Source organism: Zootoca vivipara, chromosome 8 (genome assembly GCF_963506605.1).
Source record: "Zootoca vivipara chromosome 8, rZooViv1.1, whole genome shotgun sequence".
Lineage (NCBI taxonomy): Eukaryota > Metazoa > Chordata > Lepidosauria > Squamata > Lacertidae > Zootoca > Zootoca vivipara.
Genome location: NC_083283.1, coordinates 26719664 through 26735338, shown reverse-complemented (window position 1 = coordinate 26735338; position 15675 = coordinate 26719664). Strand labels below are relative to the sequence as shown.

Sequence of the window (15675 nt, the reverse complement as noted above, 5' to 3'; positions counted from 1 at the left end):
GACTCTCCTTTCTTGGAGGTTTTTAAGGTTGGGTGGCCATCTGTCAGGGATGCTTTGCAAGGTGTTGGACTAGATGATCTAAGGGGTCCCTGCCAAGTCTTTAATTCTATGAAATATGCTCTGAAAATAGGATAGATGCATTGCCCCATTTGATAATTTGTGTAAAATGGCCACAATACAAAGAATGCCACAACTAGATCCAGTATGGGCTTTGTGGCCCCAAGTAGCCTTCCCCCCCCCCCAAAAAAAAGTCTGTAGTCTGGCATTCTATACAGGAAGCCACAAAAAGGGTAAGACAGCATAAAGACTGCTTATCAAATAATGCATCTCCTAAGTCCAGCCGGGCATATAAAAGTTCTTTGATGCGGATACGTGAACAAACCTTCCGGATTTCAGCCTGTCATGTCATGAAACTGTCACTTAATGCTATGAGTTCTGAATAGGTATCCAAAATACAGAGGAAACTATCTTTTCTCTTGTCCAACAGGCGCTTTGAGCTCAATACTAGCAAGAGAGATAAAGAAAAGTCTTTTGGAGTCCTCACAATGGAAACCATGTATGCTTACTCTGATAAGAAGAGGCTTCCAATTTAAAATGAATGCTACTAAGAAACCATTCATGGGCTAGAGAAAACAGATCCTTTCTTTAACAAACAATAGTTAGCAGATTTACAGTAACAGCGATGCAGGGGTTCAGTCAAATTAAATCCAGGAAATATTGTTAGTTGTGCATTCTAATTGTTAGTTCCACAAACAGAAAATCTCACGGAGTAGGTTTAGTAAACATTTACTAAATATTTAAATGAAGGATGGAGCTGCTTCTCTAGACACAGCAAACATTTATTTCTTTTCTCTTGTTGTGTGGCTAATATCTTACATGCTTAAATAATGTACCAACATAAAAATGCAGGTGTCTTCTAGTGAGGTTGAAGGAAAACCAACTCCTTTTAGGCAAAAGTCCTGACTCCACCCCACAAAAATCTCAGGAGTTGCAAAGACCAAAGCATGAAAAGGACTACAGCTCAGGTACAGACAGACCACATGCTTAAAATGCTCAAAGTCCAGAGTTTAATCCTAAAGAGATCCAATTAGAAATAGGCTCAACTAGCTGGGCTGGGAAAGAACAATGCCCCACTGATAAATTCAGAATAAAGACATCACAGAGTTGACCCTGTAAAGGCTCACCACCAGCTATCAAGACAGAGACTCGCGTTGAATCTGAACAAGACCTGCAACTTCTGAAACAAGGACTTGTGCCTTGGGAACAACTTTAGCAATTGGCTTCTGCTATCCCCCGCCACACACATACTTGTGTTGTGCAAGAGTCGTCCTTGTGGTATTTACTCAGTTGTGTAACTACTTCTAACTCCAAAGACCTGACATTTGAAAAATGTGGCTTGGTAGCTATCTCCACAATGCTGTTCAAGCGCAACTGTCAGAACCTTGCAGGCCTATTGGCACCAAAAGGTAGTGAATTGCAGTGAATTGGAATCATCTGGACTGCACCTACATTTTAAGTCCACCAATGTAAATTCCCATGTATATTTTGATACCTAATTCTAGGCAAGTACAATTTGAGAATTCTGAACATGTGTGGAGGACACACCACCACAAAAGGGATTTGCTTTTTAAATGTTAATGACAAGTCATATAAAGTGCAGCCGGGATATTGTGATCGTGAAGGAAAAACAGCTCAGGTGGTGCAATGGATCTGTATAAAACAGGGCTGGGGAAACTGTGGCCCTCCTGGTGAATTGCTGGACTCCAGCTCCCATCATCCCTGATCATTGGTCAAGCTGCCTGGGCAGAGGGGAGCCAGAGTCCAACATCACAAGAAGGTCCACAGGTTCTCCATCCCTGCTATAAAATCTTAAGGAATTTTCTTCCACTTGCATAGAAAGGTCTCTTTTTCAGGCAGCTAAAAAAGACCATCATGATATATTATATTGTGGCTGTGATTGATAGAATAAGGGATCTTCTGAAGACTGCATGTATGTACTAATTTGTATTTAAAATAAGACTATATTATGTGTGTTTTATAGATTGTATGCACTATAATTTGTAATAATAAAAGGGTGTGATTCATCTTTAAAAATAAACATAGACATCCATAATTTTTCAGATGGTTTTAGCCTGAAGAAAATGTAAAAAAAGGCGAAAGATTTATACGATCTGAGGTGAAACCAGAGTATATGTAAAGGCAAAAATGTAAAGGCAACATGCAGTTCTCATGCATTGATACTAAACAGCTATTACACCAATAAGCAGCACTCATACACATTGCAGTAAGCAAATAACAAAAGACAGATGGTCTCACCTTAAGGTGATATCACTACATCAAACGAAAGAGGCAAGGGATAAAGCAAAAACAAGAACTATTATCCTATGTTAGAAATACCCCACATACATTTATTACACATAGAAATAAAATCTGCAACACAGTACAGAATTATTTAAGTAAAAGGTTGTTTTTGTTATTTTAAAAAAGATTATTTCTGAAGTCATCTGAATCGGAGATCACCCATTGTTTATGCTCAGTGCAGATGTAATGGAGTTACCTCTTTCCACTACATTTAAGGAGACGGAGATCAGGCCACAGGACCTCTCTAGAGTATATTTATTTATAAAAAAAGCATTTATACACCACCTTTAGGCCCTAATACAATTTACTCCATTAAACTAGTTAAATTATTTAAACCAGAAAGCATTAAAACAAGCCAATCAACAGGCAGATGGTAATTAAAATAAGTCCAAATCTGGGTTGAGTTAAATGTTTAATACATTTGCATTTAAATATACAGGATATGCGAGGACCAGATTAAGCCTCATGTGTGCAAATGACCTTGGACAATGTATTTCAGCGTTTCAGGATGGATGAACATTTTGTAACATATAGCTGTGACAGTCCAGCCAATAACAGAAAACTGTGGTTAAGACTAACTAGGGTTTAACTTAACTGCTGCTCAATCTCCTACCAACTCCTGACTGCATTAAAGGCAAGAAAGGGCTTAATTGCCACGATCCCCTGACCCACACCCCATCTCGGCTTCTTCCCATCTTCATGGCCAAAATGTCAGGCACAAGGTATTTCTATCTGTGACTTTAGCTTCCTATCCGCACTACAGGGTTGATTCATAAAAATGGAATCCACTTTTCTCCAGCATACTTCCTGTGAACTAGGTTGTATGCTGCCGTGCCCAAGAGGGGGGACGGAGGAAGCTGCTATCTGGACAAGCCCTCTGTGAGCCAAATCAGTGGCAATGTGTGTTGAAAACAATAATGCTTGCTCCCTTAGATATTACAGACACAGACAACGGCTGTAAATAATCCAAATGGCCCATTTTCAACCCTAAGCTTCAAAGCCATGGCTGAGAAGAGCTCTCAGGCTTTGTCAAGCATTTGATGGCATTTTTTGCAGAGAATATTCTTCCCTGTCGTAAAGGGCTTTGTGCTCAAGGGAGGGATTTAGCACAGAAGACAGAATCCACAGGTAGGCAATCAATATTCAAGTTTCATTCCATATCCTTTCATCTCACTAGAACTATTTATAATCCACAGAACATTGCAACTCAAATTCAATTACCCTTCAGAGTAAAGAATTACCATGTCCTATAGCCTTTGTATGCGTTTGCTTCACTTTCCGTTGCAGTGGTCAAAAGCATCGTCCAAGTCACTGTAGCAAATGCTTCACTTTCATTAGCTTTAAGCAAGAGGTATGACTCAGAATCCTGGGCTGATGTATGTTGAAGCACAGCTATGGCAAAGAAATATACTGCAGGCTGACTTCTGTAACCTAGGCACATTCTGTCTAGGACTGCCCTTATTTAATGTACTGGTAAATGAATTTCACAAACCCTATCTTTATCCCAAGAACACATTTACACTTAAAGTTAGTAACATATACATTTTAGTGAACTGCCTACTTCCCATTGTTTGTTGCTGCTACACTTGTGGATTTCTTTCCTGCATATGCGTTTGAACAGTATTTCTAATTTTTTAAACAGGCCAAACCCTACGCCAAAGGATAAATGGACATAAATCTGACATCAGGAATCACAAGACAGAGAAACCAGTAGGAGAACACTTCAATCTCCCAGGACATTCTATACAAGATCTCAAAGTAGCTGTTTTATTACAGAAAAATTTCAGAAACAGACTGGAAAGAGAAGCTGCTGAATTGCAACTCATTACCAAGCTTAAAACCATGGAGAGACCTGGTCTGAATAAGGACACTGGATTCTTATCTCAGTATACATTATCAAGCTTTCTTTAGCACCTCAGCCCTTGCTTTTTCCTGCAAGACCAATTGCAGTCATTAACAGTCATCAACAGGTTTACCACTCCCATCAGCCAATCACCCATTCCCACTACCCTTCTGAGTAATACCCCTCCCCACCCTCTGACTATACATAAGGGTCTGGTGACTTCTGTTTCAGTGTATCTGAAGAAGTGTGCATGCACACAAAAGCTCATACCTATGACAAACTTAGTTGGTCTCTAAGGTGCTGGAGGAGACTCTTGAGAGTCCCATGGACTGCAAGAAGATCAAACCTATCCATTCTGAAGGAAATCAGCCCCGAGTGCTCACTGGAAGGACAGATCCTGAAGCTGAGGCTATAATACTTTGGCCACCTCATGAGAAGAGAAGACTCCCTGGAAAAGACCCTGATGTTGGGAAAGATGGAGGGCACAAGGAGAAGGGGACGACAGAGGATGAGATGGTTGGACAGTGTTCTTGAAGCTACAAGCATGAGTTTGACCAAACTGCGGGAGGCAGTGGAAGACAGGAGTGCCTGGCGTGCTCTGGTCCATGGGGTCACGAAGAGTCGGACACGACTAAAAGACTAAACAACAAAGGTGCTACTGGAAGGATTTTTTAAATTTTTTAAAGCATCATCCCATGTCAACTCCTCCACTTTGTAAGTGAAATCAGGAACTGATGATAATTGCCAACTGAATGCACATAACAACACATGACAAGCTACACATGGGATTTACTCAGTTTCTTACATAAAAGCAACTTCCATGACAGCCAATGTAGAGTTGCTCCATTCTCTTATCTAATGCTGCTCCACAGTGAATAAAATTGTGGATGATTTCCGACATCACTTTTCAAAAAGGAAACAGGTCATGGCCACTTGGGCTGTGAAATAGTTGTGTTTTCTGGTCCATGTTAAATTGTGTGATAACCTGTTCAGAATAAACAGGGGTTTTTTTTTAATGTTTGCGGTAAACTCACAGGAAATATTTAGGAATACTTGAAGGGAATGGTTATGGTACAACACCTATTTTGCATGCAGAAGTTCCAGGTTCAATCCCTGGGTGACTTTTCCCATTAATACTGACCTACCAGTCAGCTGTTCCTTGGCAGTTCCCATGCTGCTCTACCAATTTTAAAGGTGAAAGGTCATAATCTCCAACATTCATTATAAACTAGTATCTTTTGATTTTGTGAACTTTGAAGATCAAAAAGATAGATAATAATTCTAGATTATCCTTAATTCTATTTAGGATTATCTAGATGCAAAACATCTAAAATATATGCTTTCAGGTGTATCCAAGACACATTGTGCTTTGCAAGTCCTCTCCCTCTCGCACACTCAGTCAGAACGTAAAACTACATCAGCAGGGGGAAAAATGCTTAGGAGGACTGAAGCATAACAAATGCTATAACAGCCAAATATCACAAACTACTATGTGCTATTTGCACAAATAGAAGCAGAGCTGTTTAAGGCTGCATGTTGAATCTTCAGTTCAAAGCATTCTTCCTTGTGTGTTATATTGAAATAGAGCAAACAGGCTTCCAAAGAAACAAAGCTAATTCTGATTTTCCAAATGTTCCTCTTTTAAAGGGAAGAATTTATGAAACCATTATAGAAGGAAATCAAAAGCATTAAGCTGAAGAAATAGGAATAAAAAAATAAGAAAATTTAAAGAGATAACCTGACATTTTTCTTGCAAAACATAAAGCTTATTAAAATAATATTTTGCTTCCACATATGTTCCTCTGGCTTTATGGTATATCATTTCCCAGTTTAAACAAAATAAAAAATTCATTCCAGTAGTACCTTAGAGACCAACTAAGTTTATCATTGGTATGAGCTTTCGTGTGCAGATAAATTTAGTAAGTTTAGTAAGACTGGAATTTCCCCTTGATTTTACTATACTTTAATCTGGTTCTGAATAAGAGGGACACAGACTTCTAGTTATATGAAGTCAGGCAGATACCAGGCAGATTTCAGATACGTACCGATATCATCCCTAGGCTGAGGGCACCATAAACAGAAACTCCAATTAAGTCTGTAACAATTCAGTTTGTTACAGCAAGCTTTCACTGCACTAAACCTGCCTCTCCTACAGGGGGCATGGAAACATCATGTCCAGCTTGTCAAGAATCCTAATGGATGCCTTCCAGCAGGCTTTCACAAATGTAGTTTTGCAGAAAAAAATGGATCTGATGTGATGTTAATACAAGAACTTTGAGAGGTGACATTATACAAGAATTTTGAGAGCTGGCATTGTTGCACAAGTAGTAGCACTCAAGCTTAAATGTCACCACAGGTATAACAATAACGCCAGTTGCACTAGGCGTTTCATAGTATCTTTTGCAAGTGCAAGATACACACTGGATTTGGCTGTTGTGCTACAATACGGCTGATATACCCACTAGTGGAATGGCTGTATTGCAAGTGGGCTGCCACAATTGGATATCACCCATTGTATTTCATCAGAAAATACAATGTTAGGTGAATATAGACTTCAGCAGCCCTATAGCCAAGGCACCCTGCTCATGTGAGCATGTTCCTAACTGAGGCACACATTTTTTTTTAAAAAAAAATTAACATTGTTTTGATGAAAATGCATACCAGATGGTTGCAAAATGTTATCACTTCTCTTTTCCAGCTTGCTATGAATAGTTAGGTTTCCATACGTTCCATCACAATATGAGAAGCTGGAGGCAACTGAGCAATGTGATTTGTATGACATTATATTGTTTGAGAGCAGAATGGACACCCCCAGAAGGTGGTGAACTCTCCTTCATTGAAGGTTTTAAAGCAGAAGTTGGATGACTATCTGTCAGGGAATTTTTAGCTATGATTCCTGCATTGCAGCGGGTTGGAGTCCCTTCCAACTCTACAATGCTATGATTATACAAGTGGGGGCCAACCTATATCACTTTATAAAAGTTTGGATGGGTTAATTGCCCTAGTTAATCGCCATCCTTTCTCCAGGGCCATTGCTTCTTCTATCCTGGTCTAAATTAAAAGCTAGCAGGTGATATTATAAAAGTAGCTTTGAAACAATTCCAATAATACATTTTGTGGGTCTGTCCATTAAAGGGTTTCGGAAGAAACTCCTCTCTATCACCAAGCCTTTGGATTATGGTGAAAATAAAGCTAAAACCTATAAGACTAAGGGATAAATATAATGCACATCTATTCCCAAGAGTTTATTAGTAGATTTAGTTTTCCTTTAAGCTCTTTTAATTGGCTTGCAGCTCAGCTCAGGAAGTATTTAAGATGATCATCGCAAGTTGCACTAAGCCTGATCAAGAAGATTCTGCTTCTAACTAGAAGGTTACCTCTCAAAAAACTTAGATTGGCTATCCTAATTGAAAACAACTTGATTTTTTTAAGGGAATTTTATTTGCAAAAATAAGCACTTGGGAAAGCAAACATCTGAGAACTACTGAATACTTGAAGACACAATGAAAGCTAGTAGAACAAAATCAAGTCAACCTGCAGTAGTCATCTGATGCTATCACCACTATATATAACATTCATAGCTATAAGCAGGGATTCAGAGTTTTGATTACCCTGGTTATCATGGCAAGTGAGATGAAAGGAATTGCAGGCTTCCCCTCCATTCAGAAGTTCTATGCACCTACTGGAAATATTAGGTAGGTGACATGACCTCCCATTGTTGCTGCTGCTTACCAGGGAGTAGAGGGGAAAACTTGAGGTTGGTGTGGCACCACTCTACCACCTAGTTTTGTCCACCATTAAACTTGCCTTGTTATGTTTGGGAGGAGATAATAACCTAGCTCACTAGCCTTCAAAGGTTCTAAAGCAGAGCTAAAATAGCTCTATGTCCTATTCCAATAGCCGTGGAAAAGGACTGGAGAAGTACATTCACTCCCATTTCCTGCTAGCAGGATGAATTCTCCTTTGTAATTTTTTTTGGTGGTGGTTTTAGCTGATGGAATTTTCTTCTCCGCCTACAACTCACTTAGCAGTTCAGAAAACACACTACTGAAACTGCTGATGCCAATCTCGGATTGGAAAAATCATTTCATTCCACTCACTCATGCATTATTGCACTGAAAAGCAATAAAGAGCAGGCCTCATGGGTGCCCTAAGGGAAGGTGAATGGGTCAGAAATACTTGAACTTTAGGAATTTAGAGAATCCAGCAACAGGCATCATCTTAGCTGTAGACTGAGAAACTACAGGATGCCTTCTAAGAGCTCTAGATTTCGTAACGTATTTCAGATTTAATAGACAGGGGAGAGATTAGAGACAGAGTTCTCTGTTCAGCTAACATGAATGAGCTTTTTGACAGGAGAACAGATCTTCAACTGCTTGAAACTTTTAAATGCCACATTAGTGGCAGTTTGGTGGAAGCTGTAGATTTCACCAAAGGAAAATCACCTATTGCAAATTGACAGTAAGGAAAGTTATAAATGGAAAAGGAAAAGATAAAGAAGTATGTTTTCTCAGTGGTGGTTGCTGCTACCAAACTCCTGGAAGCAGGGATACTGAATGCAGTGAAACAGTTTATATGGGAAAATGTGGAAACTTCATTCTGAATTTGAGAAGATAGGATCACTAGCTAGTTTACAGATTGACCACAAGAATTTCGGTGCTATATTATTAAATATTAAATGGTCTTATGGCTATGTCAATTTCTTAAAATTTCCTAAACAGATGCACAAATCACCATACTGGCTTGGATTCAATTGTTGAGCATCCTTATTTTAAAACATTCTGAAATCTGGGCTGAAAATTAATGCAGAAGGTGACTTCCAGTGATGATGGCATACAAAAATGCAAAGTTAAAAGGAACTAGACAATCTATTAGTTTTCATTGCAATTTAAGAGTCAGGTGAAAGTACTTAGCATTATAGCTAACAAAGTCATTGTGCAAGTGGAACGACTTCTGTTCACTCAACAGATTTCTGCTCCCTCATCTCCCCCTGTGCAGCCCTCACATCTGGGGTTCCACCAACTCTCTGGAGCAGTTTTGGGGATGTCTGGTCGTGTTTAGGGGGGAGGAGAGAGAAGGGAAGATCCATTATGCAGGCAGAAGTTGTTCCCCTCACACCATGACTTGATCAGATTCAACTCTTAATCTAATGTCAGTAGAAACAAGATGATGCGTAATAACTTTTAAAAAGAAAAATTAAGATGCCACACAAAAAACAAAGTGAGTTTTGCCATTGACATCAATTGGCTGCAGACTCCAACCTTACATATTTTGGGGCAAGTCCCACTGGATTCAAACGAAATTGCTTCTGGGTGTTTGTATACAGGACTGCAGTCTTAGTCTAAATTCCTGTGTCTTGTTAGACTCCACTGCAATAACAAATGAAAAATCTACCCAATTATTAGCATTTTTAAAATAAAGTGCCATTGATGTACAGAGGTCTGTGCAAAGAACATAGAAACTAAATCCTGAAAATTTGGAAGGCAACAAACAACTGGGGAAGAAACAAGTGAAAATAAGTAATCTGGAGGGACAGAATGGGAGAGACAATTATAGCAGCATGCCTTTCATTTAAGAGTATAACATAAAAACAGAACTTTGCTAGATAAGGGTAAAGGCCCATATAGTCTTACATCCAGTTTCCACAGTGGTGAACTACATGCATTTGGGAAGTTCAGTAGCACTCTCTCCACTTGTGATTCCCAGCAAATGGTATTCATTCACTTTGTCCTTCCTATGACATTTTGGCCTGCGGAAGGTTTCCAGGTTACCCAACTACCATATAAATGGTGACACATGATTACATACATTTCCTCACAATGTTTCTCTAAACACATGCTTTTTTGCTTCACTCCTGTACTGTAAATATGCTTTCAGTGATGGCTGCTTCCCAAACTATGGTTCTAAGAAACTTTCCAGTGTCAAAGCATGTGTGACATAGAAGCCTATTTTCTCTCTACTTTTGAAAGTTATGCCACATATGAAAACCAATTTCTTCCTGCTTATGTTTCCCACACTAGCCTATCCAATGCTTTCTTACCACTATAAAAAATGTGAAGTGAAAGTATTTCTGTTGAATGTTTATGTAAATATTGACTTCCCATGTCTGTTTTTCATCTTCCTTTTCTCTCTTTTTATGAAATGGACTCTTGCTGAAACTTCAATTGTATCCTATAGAGTTCCTACATTTTTTCACCAAACGTATGTTATAGGGGAGGGGGAGCTTATATGCAGAATGACCATTTAGATTTGCGGAGATATCTTAGCTGGTCATTGCAATAAAAGATTTTTTTACTGCACTTGAAGGAGTTTAAAGAAGCAAAAGCAATCCAGTAACAATTACTTACTCGATTGTGTTCCTGTCCACTTTTCCTGTCGTGTTAATGCCATAGAACTGCTGCATAGCAGCTATAGCAGATTTCATTGTCTCTGCAGTGCGCAACACCGACATTCTGGGGTCAGTTGGTGGGAGATAGCCGTACTTTTGTAGCCACACCTATAATGACAAGCATAGTTTGTATTAGGGAAGATTTGCAATCTACAATCCCCTAGGTGCCCCTTAAGCTTTTCTTTCAAATGTAAAAGATGCAATTCAAACATAGGAAAAACAATCCACAATACATTTTCTTAACATTCACTGAAAGCAAGAAGAATTAAGAATGAAATAAAGTGTTTATGATCCAATTATTGCAGTGGAATGCGCACACTGATATCTCCAGACTGTATCCATAGGCAAGAAAGGTTGTAAGAATAATTATTTTACATATCTTATGGATAAGAATAAGGGGCTACATGGTAGATAGGACAACCTATTTTTATAGAACCGGGTTGTTATTGTTGTTTTAAATGTTACTTTACAACCTAAGCAGACAGTCCTCACATTACTACCCAGCACCCTCAGACAATCAGCTCCCTCAAGTCCACTGTCAATTATGTCTGCTGAGGTCTCAGGTCAAGGATAACAGCAGTCCCATTTTTTCCTTATTATCATCATCATTATTTCTATAGTTCTGGTTACAGGTAGGTAGCCGTGTTGTATATCTCATTATACATGATATCTCATTATACATGATTATCTCATTATACATGATAAGCGATCTTCAGCCATCTCAACCCTTGCTTTTTCATGCAAAACCATTTGCAGTCGTTTTTGGTCATCAACAGCTATTAGTCAGTCAATCACCCACTTCCACCACCCTTCTGAGTGATCCCCCCTCCCCTCCCCATCCCCACCCCCTCCCCACCCCTTCTCTACATAAGTGCCTGGGGACTCCCATTTCACTGTATCTGAAGAAGTGTGCATGCACACGAAAGCTCATACCATATATATATATATATATATATATATATATATATATATATATATATAATAAAAACTTAGTTGGTCTTTAAGGTGCTACTGAAGGAATTTTTTTATATTATTTCTATACCGTCCTTCATCTGAGGAGTACAGCGCTGTTTGCAATATAAAAACACCAAAAAATACATACCGTAGCAAGAAACAAAAACAATACATAGTTTAAAAGTCCATAGATTGTTTAATTAGCCAAAGGTCAGGGAGAAGAGGAATGTTTTTGCTTGGTGCCTACGTAACAAAGGTACCAGGCAGGCCTGCATGGGGACAGCATTGTTCTGAAGCAATGTGGAAGCTGCTGACACACACACACACACACACAAACATGGGGGCTATGCTGGCTTCTTTTAGCCACAATGTTAAAGGCACGGGAAATCTAAGGCGACATTCATACATTCTTATACTTCTCAGAGTCATCAATAATCAATCAAGAGAAGCTCTGTGAGATGAACAAACAGGTTATCACCTAACAATTATTGGAACCCTTAGCAAACTACAACTCTCATACAGTGGTACCTCGGTTTACAAACACAATTGGTTCCGGAAGTCTGTACTTAACCTGAAGCAAACTTTCCCATTGAAAGTAATGGAAAGTGGATTAATCTGTTCCAGAAGGGTCCACGGAGTACTAAACCTGAAGCGTACTTAACCCAAGGTATGAGTGTAATTGGTTCCGGAAGTCCGTACTTAACCTGAAGCATACTTAACCTGAAGGAAACTTTCCCATTGAAAGTAATGGAAAGTGGATTAATCCGTTCCAGACAGGTCCGCAGAGTACTTAAACTGAAAATACTCAAACCGAAGCATACTTAAACAGAGGTATGACTGTAATTCTTTTTGGAGGAAACCACAACCATACTCATACTGCTTATAATGCATGGTGTGGATGTAGCCTAAGAATGCAGTGGGGGGAAGGGGCAACAGTAGCCCCTCAATCCTGGCCCTGTAAACAGAGTCCTAGAACTAACCCTTCACTGTGAAATGAAGCGCTCACAGATTCACATTTTTATTTTGTATTTCATTCAAGACTTTATAGAGATCCTTTAAGCAACTCTCTCTCTCTCTCTCTCTCTCTCTCTCTCTCTCTCTCTCTCTCTCTCTCTCTCTCTCTCTCTTCCATGTGCTAAACTTTAACCCAACAAAGAGTTGATAAGCATCTGACCTAATTAGCAGTGATGTGGTCTGATTTTCCACATTCAGCTAAGCCACGTTTATCTCTTACACATCCTAGTTTAATTTCCTTTACAGAAGAAACTCTCACCTTCAGGCCACATCCTTCTTGGATGAAGGCCCTCCTCTAATGTTGTTCTGTTCCATTTGGAACTGTTTCATGTGCTTGTAATGATTTTACCTGTTTGTATAACTGTATTTTATTCTCATAGCCTGCCCTAGGATGTTGGAGCAAAGGCAGAATGAATGATCTTATAAATAAATAAAAGACCGTGCCTAGCTTATGTATTTAAAGGTTTGCAACTTACATATTTAAAGGTTTGCAGCTTCCTATCTTGTACCTTATGAGGAAGTTGTCAAATCACATTGTGCTGATACTGGGGTACTCAGTGTAAGTTTCACAATTAGAGTGACAAATCTCCCTCGTACTTCACTTGCAATGTCAACTTACACACCGCCACTAGATGGAATTAAGGACTGCAAGCTTCACATAAAAGTGAAATGTGCACCAGCTATAGAAAGGCGATCCTTAAATATCCACTGTTCATACTAACCATTTATTTTGAAATAACCTATCCTTTCTTGAGGTCTCTATCCCCAAGTCTAGAAGAACATTACCAGCAAAGCATCCCTCTAATGCTAGTGTAATGTCATGAATGGTGTTTTGGCATATCTATGGATGCTCCTGATCAGGCATCCCCAAACTGCGGCCCTCCAGATGTTTTGGCCTACAACTCCCATGATCCCTAGCTAACAGGACCAGTGGCTGGGGAAGATGGGAATTGTAGTCCAAAACATCTGGAGGGCCGAAGTTTGGGGATGCCTGCTACTGATCTCAAGACTGATGTGTTGCCACAGGAAAGCTTTAAGACTTCTCCAGTCACTGACCACATTAAGAGCCAGCCACATTAAGAGAAAGTACAGAGCACATGCACACCACTCAGTCACCCCCCAAGCTTGGGTGACACTTTTGCACAATAACCATTTGTAAAAGGCAGGGCTTCTAGGACCCCACACTCACAGCACTGGGAAATAAAGCTGGTAAGACATTTCCCATGGTTTGCCAGGTCAGATCCAGGACACAGGTTCATGGCAGATATGGCTCCCTGTGGCTACTGGCCATGATGGCTATGCCTCCACAGCTGGAGGCAATCATCTGTTTTTGTATTTAAACTTTTGTATGCTTTAAAGTATGGTTGTGATTTTTCTCTCTCTTTATTTTTTACTGTTTTATCTTGTGTAAACTGCTTTCAGGTGTTTATTTATTTTACGATCAAGCAGTGTATAATTTTTTAAATAAATAAATAACATAACATAACATAAAAAACTTATTCCAAACACCAGTTGCTAGAAACCACAAGAGTGGTGAGTGCTCTTGTGCTTGGGTCCTGTTTGTGGGTTTGTCACAGGCATTTGGTTGGCCACTGTGAGAACAGGATGCTGGACTAGATTGACCCTTGGCCTGATCCAGCAGGCTCTTCTTATGTTCTAACCATAGCTGCCAAGTATCCCGTTTTACGTGGGAAACCACCCGGATTTTAATCCATTTCCCGCTGTTATCCCGAATAGGAAAAAATCCCGGAAATCCCCCGGATTTTCTACCTGCCAGGGAGGCTCCATTTCAGGTGCCGCTCTGCCCATGTCTGGGCACCGGAAATCGGGCAGAGCGGCACCAGAAGTCACTTCTACGCATGTCTGGACTTCTGGTGCAGCTCTGCCAATGTCTGGGCACCGGTAATTGGGCAGCGCCAGCACCGGGAGTTGCTTCTACGCATGTCCAGACTTCCGGTGCCACGCCGCTGCTGATCCCACAATTTTCAGCGGGAGACTTGGCAGCTATGGTTCTAACATTATGTTCATAGGTTAGCCAGCAGGCTTTAAAAGCCCTTTCCTAAGACTGCTGCACCTGTATGTTCTTAGGCTGTAGCTTTAACATGGAGCAATAGCCTGAATGTGAACTTATTAATGCAGTTATTCAAGAGACAAGATTTTTGCCCAATCTGTTTTACACCCTACATAGACAGGTTGACGGAACCGTTGTTAAGGAAGTATTATTTATTAACAGGGCATATGCCTCCATACAAGAAAAATACTCTGGGTGGCTTGCCATAAGGAAATCACCTTGCAAGGAATTAAAACCCTTTTCCTCAACAGGATTTCTTTTGAACAGAATATTAATTATTACCTATATATATTATTATAGCCAGTGTGGTGTAGTGGTTAAGAGCGGTAGACTCGTAATCTGGGGAACCGGGTTTGCGTCTCCGCACCTCCACATGCAGCTGCTGGGTGACCTTGGGCTAGTCACACTTCTTTGAAGTCTCTCAGCCCCACCCACCTCACAGGGTGTTTGTTGTGGGGGAGGAAGGGAAAGGAGAATGTTAGCCGCTTTGAGACTCCTTCGGGTAGTGATAAAGCGGGATATCAAATCCAAACTCTTCTTCTTCTATTTATATAAATTATTTGGCTAACCAATAACATTCTGTTGAACAAAAAAACTGGGGTTTCTGAGTATGGCGGTAGGCCACTACATACAATAGGCACAAGACTCTATTTGAATTTTCTTCTGAAATATGTTTGAGACGAGGGGGAAAAAATGTAGTAGTTAACATCCAACGGTATGGAATTATCTGTGTAATTTTCCTACAGGTCTCTCCATTATTTGCAGATGGAGAAGAAACACAGGAATTAATTTCAGCAAATTGCTTCCATAAACGCTGGTACAAAATTAAGTTAGAATTGCTTGGCTCTTTGGTGAGCCTATTAAATCATATTGAGCAATTTAGGAAACATGCACATATTAAGTACACATCAGTCCAAACAGCTTTTTTATTAGAAGGGTCTCAACACATCTGCATAATGCAAAATGCACTAACAGATGGTGGTGGGTTAATTTGGCAAGGCCCATAGAGAGATAGTCTACTGGAATCAAATCAGGGGGTCGAAA

General features: G+C 39.8%; 1 protein-coding gene across 1 annotated transcript in view; it reads right to left on the bottom strand.

The window, feature by feature from the left end:
* The window catches only part of MMP16 (matrix metallopeptidase 16), a 178122-nt gene that overhangs the window by 98022 nt on the left and 64425 nt on the right, over positions 1-15675 (bottom strand). Inside the window, exon 2 of the mRNA XM_035125050.2 lies at positions 10552-10700. Coding sequence (XP_034980941.1) covers positions 10552-10700 — 149 coding nt within the window. The remainder of the gene's footprint in view (positions 1-10551; positions 10701-15675) is intronic.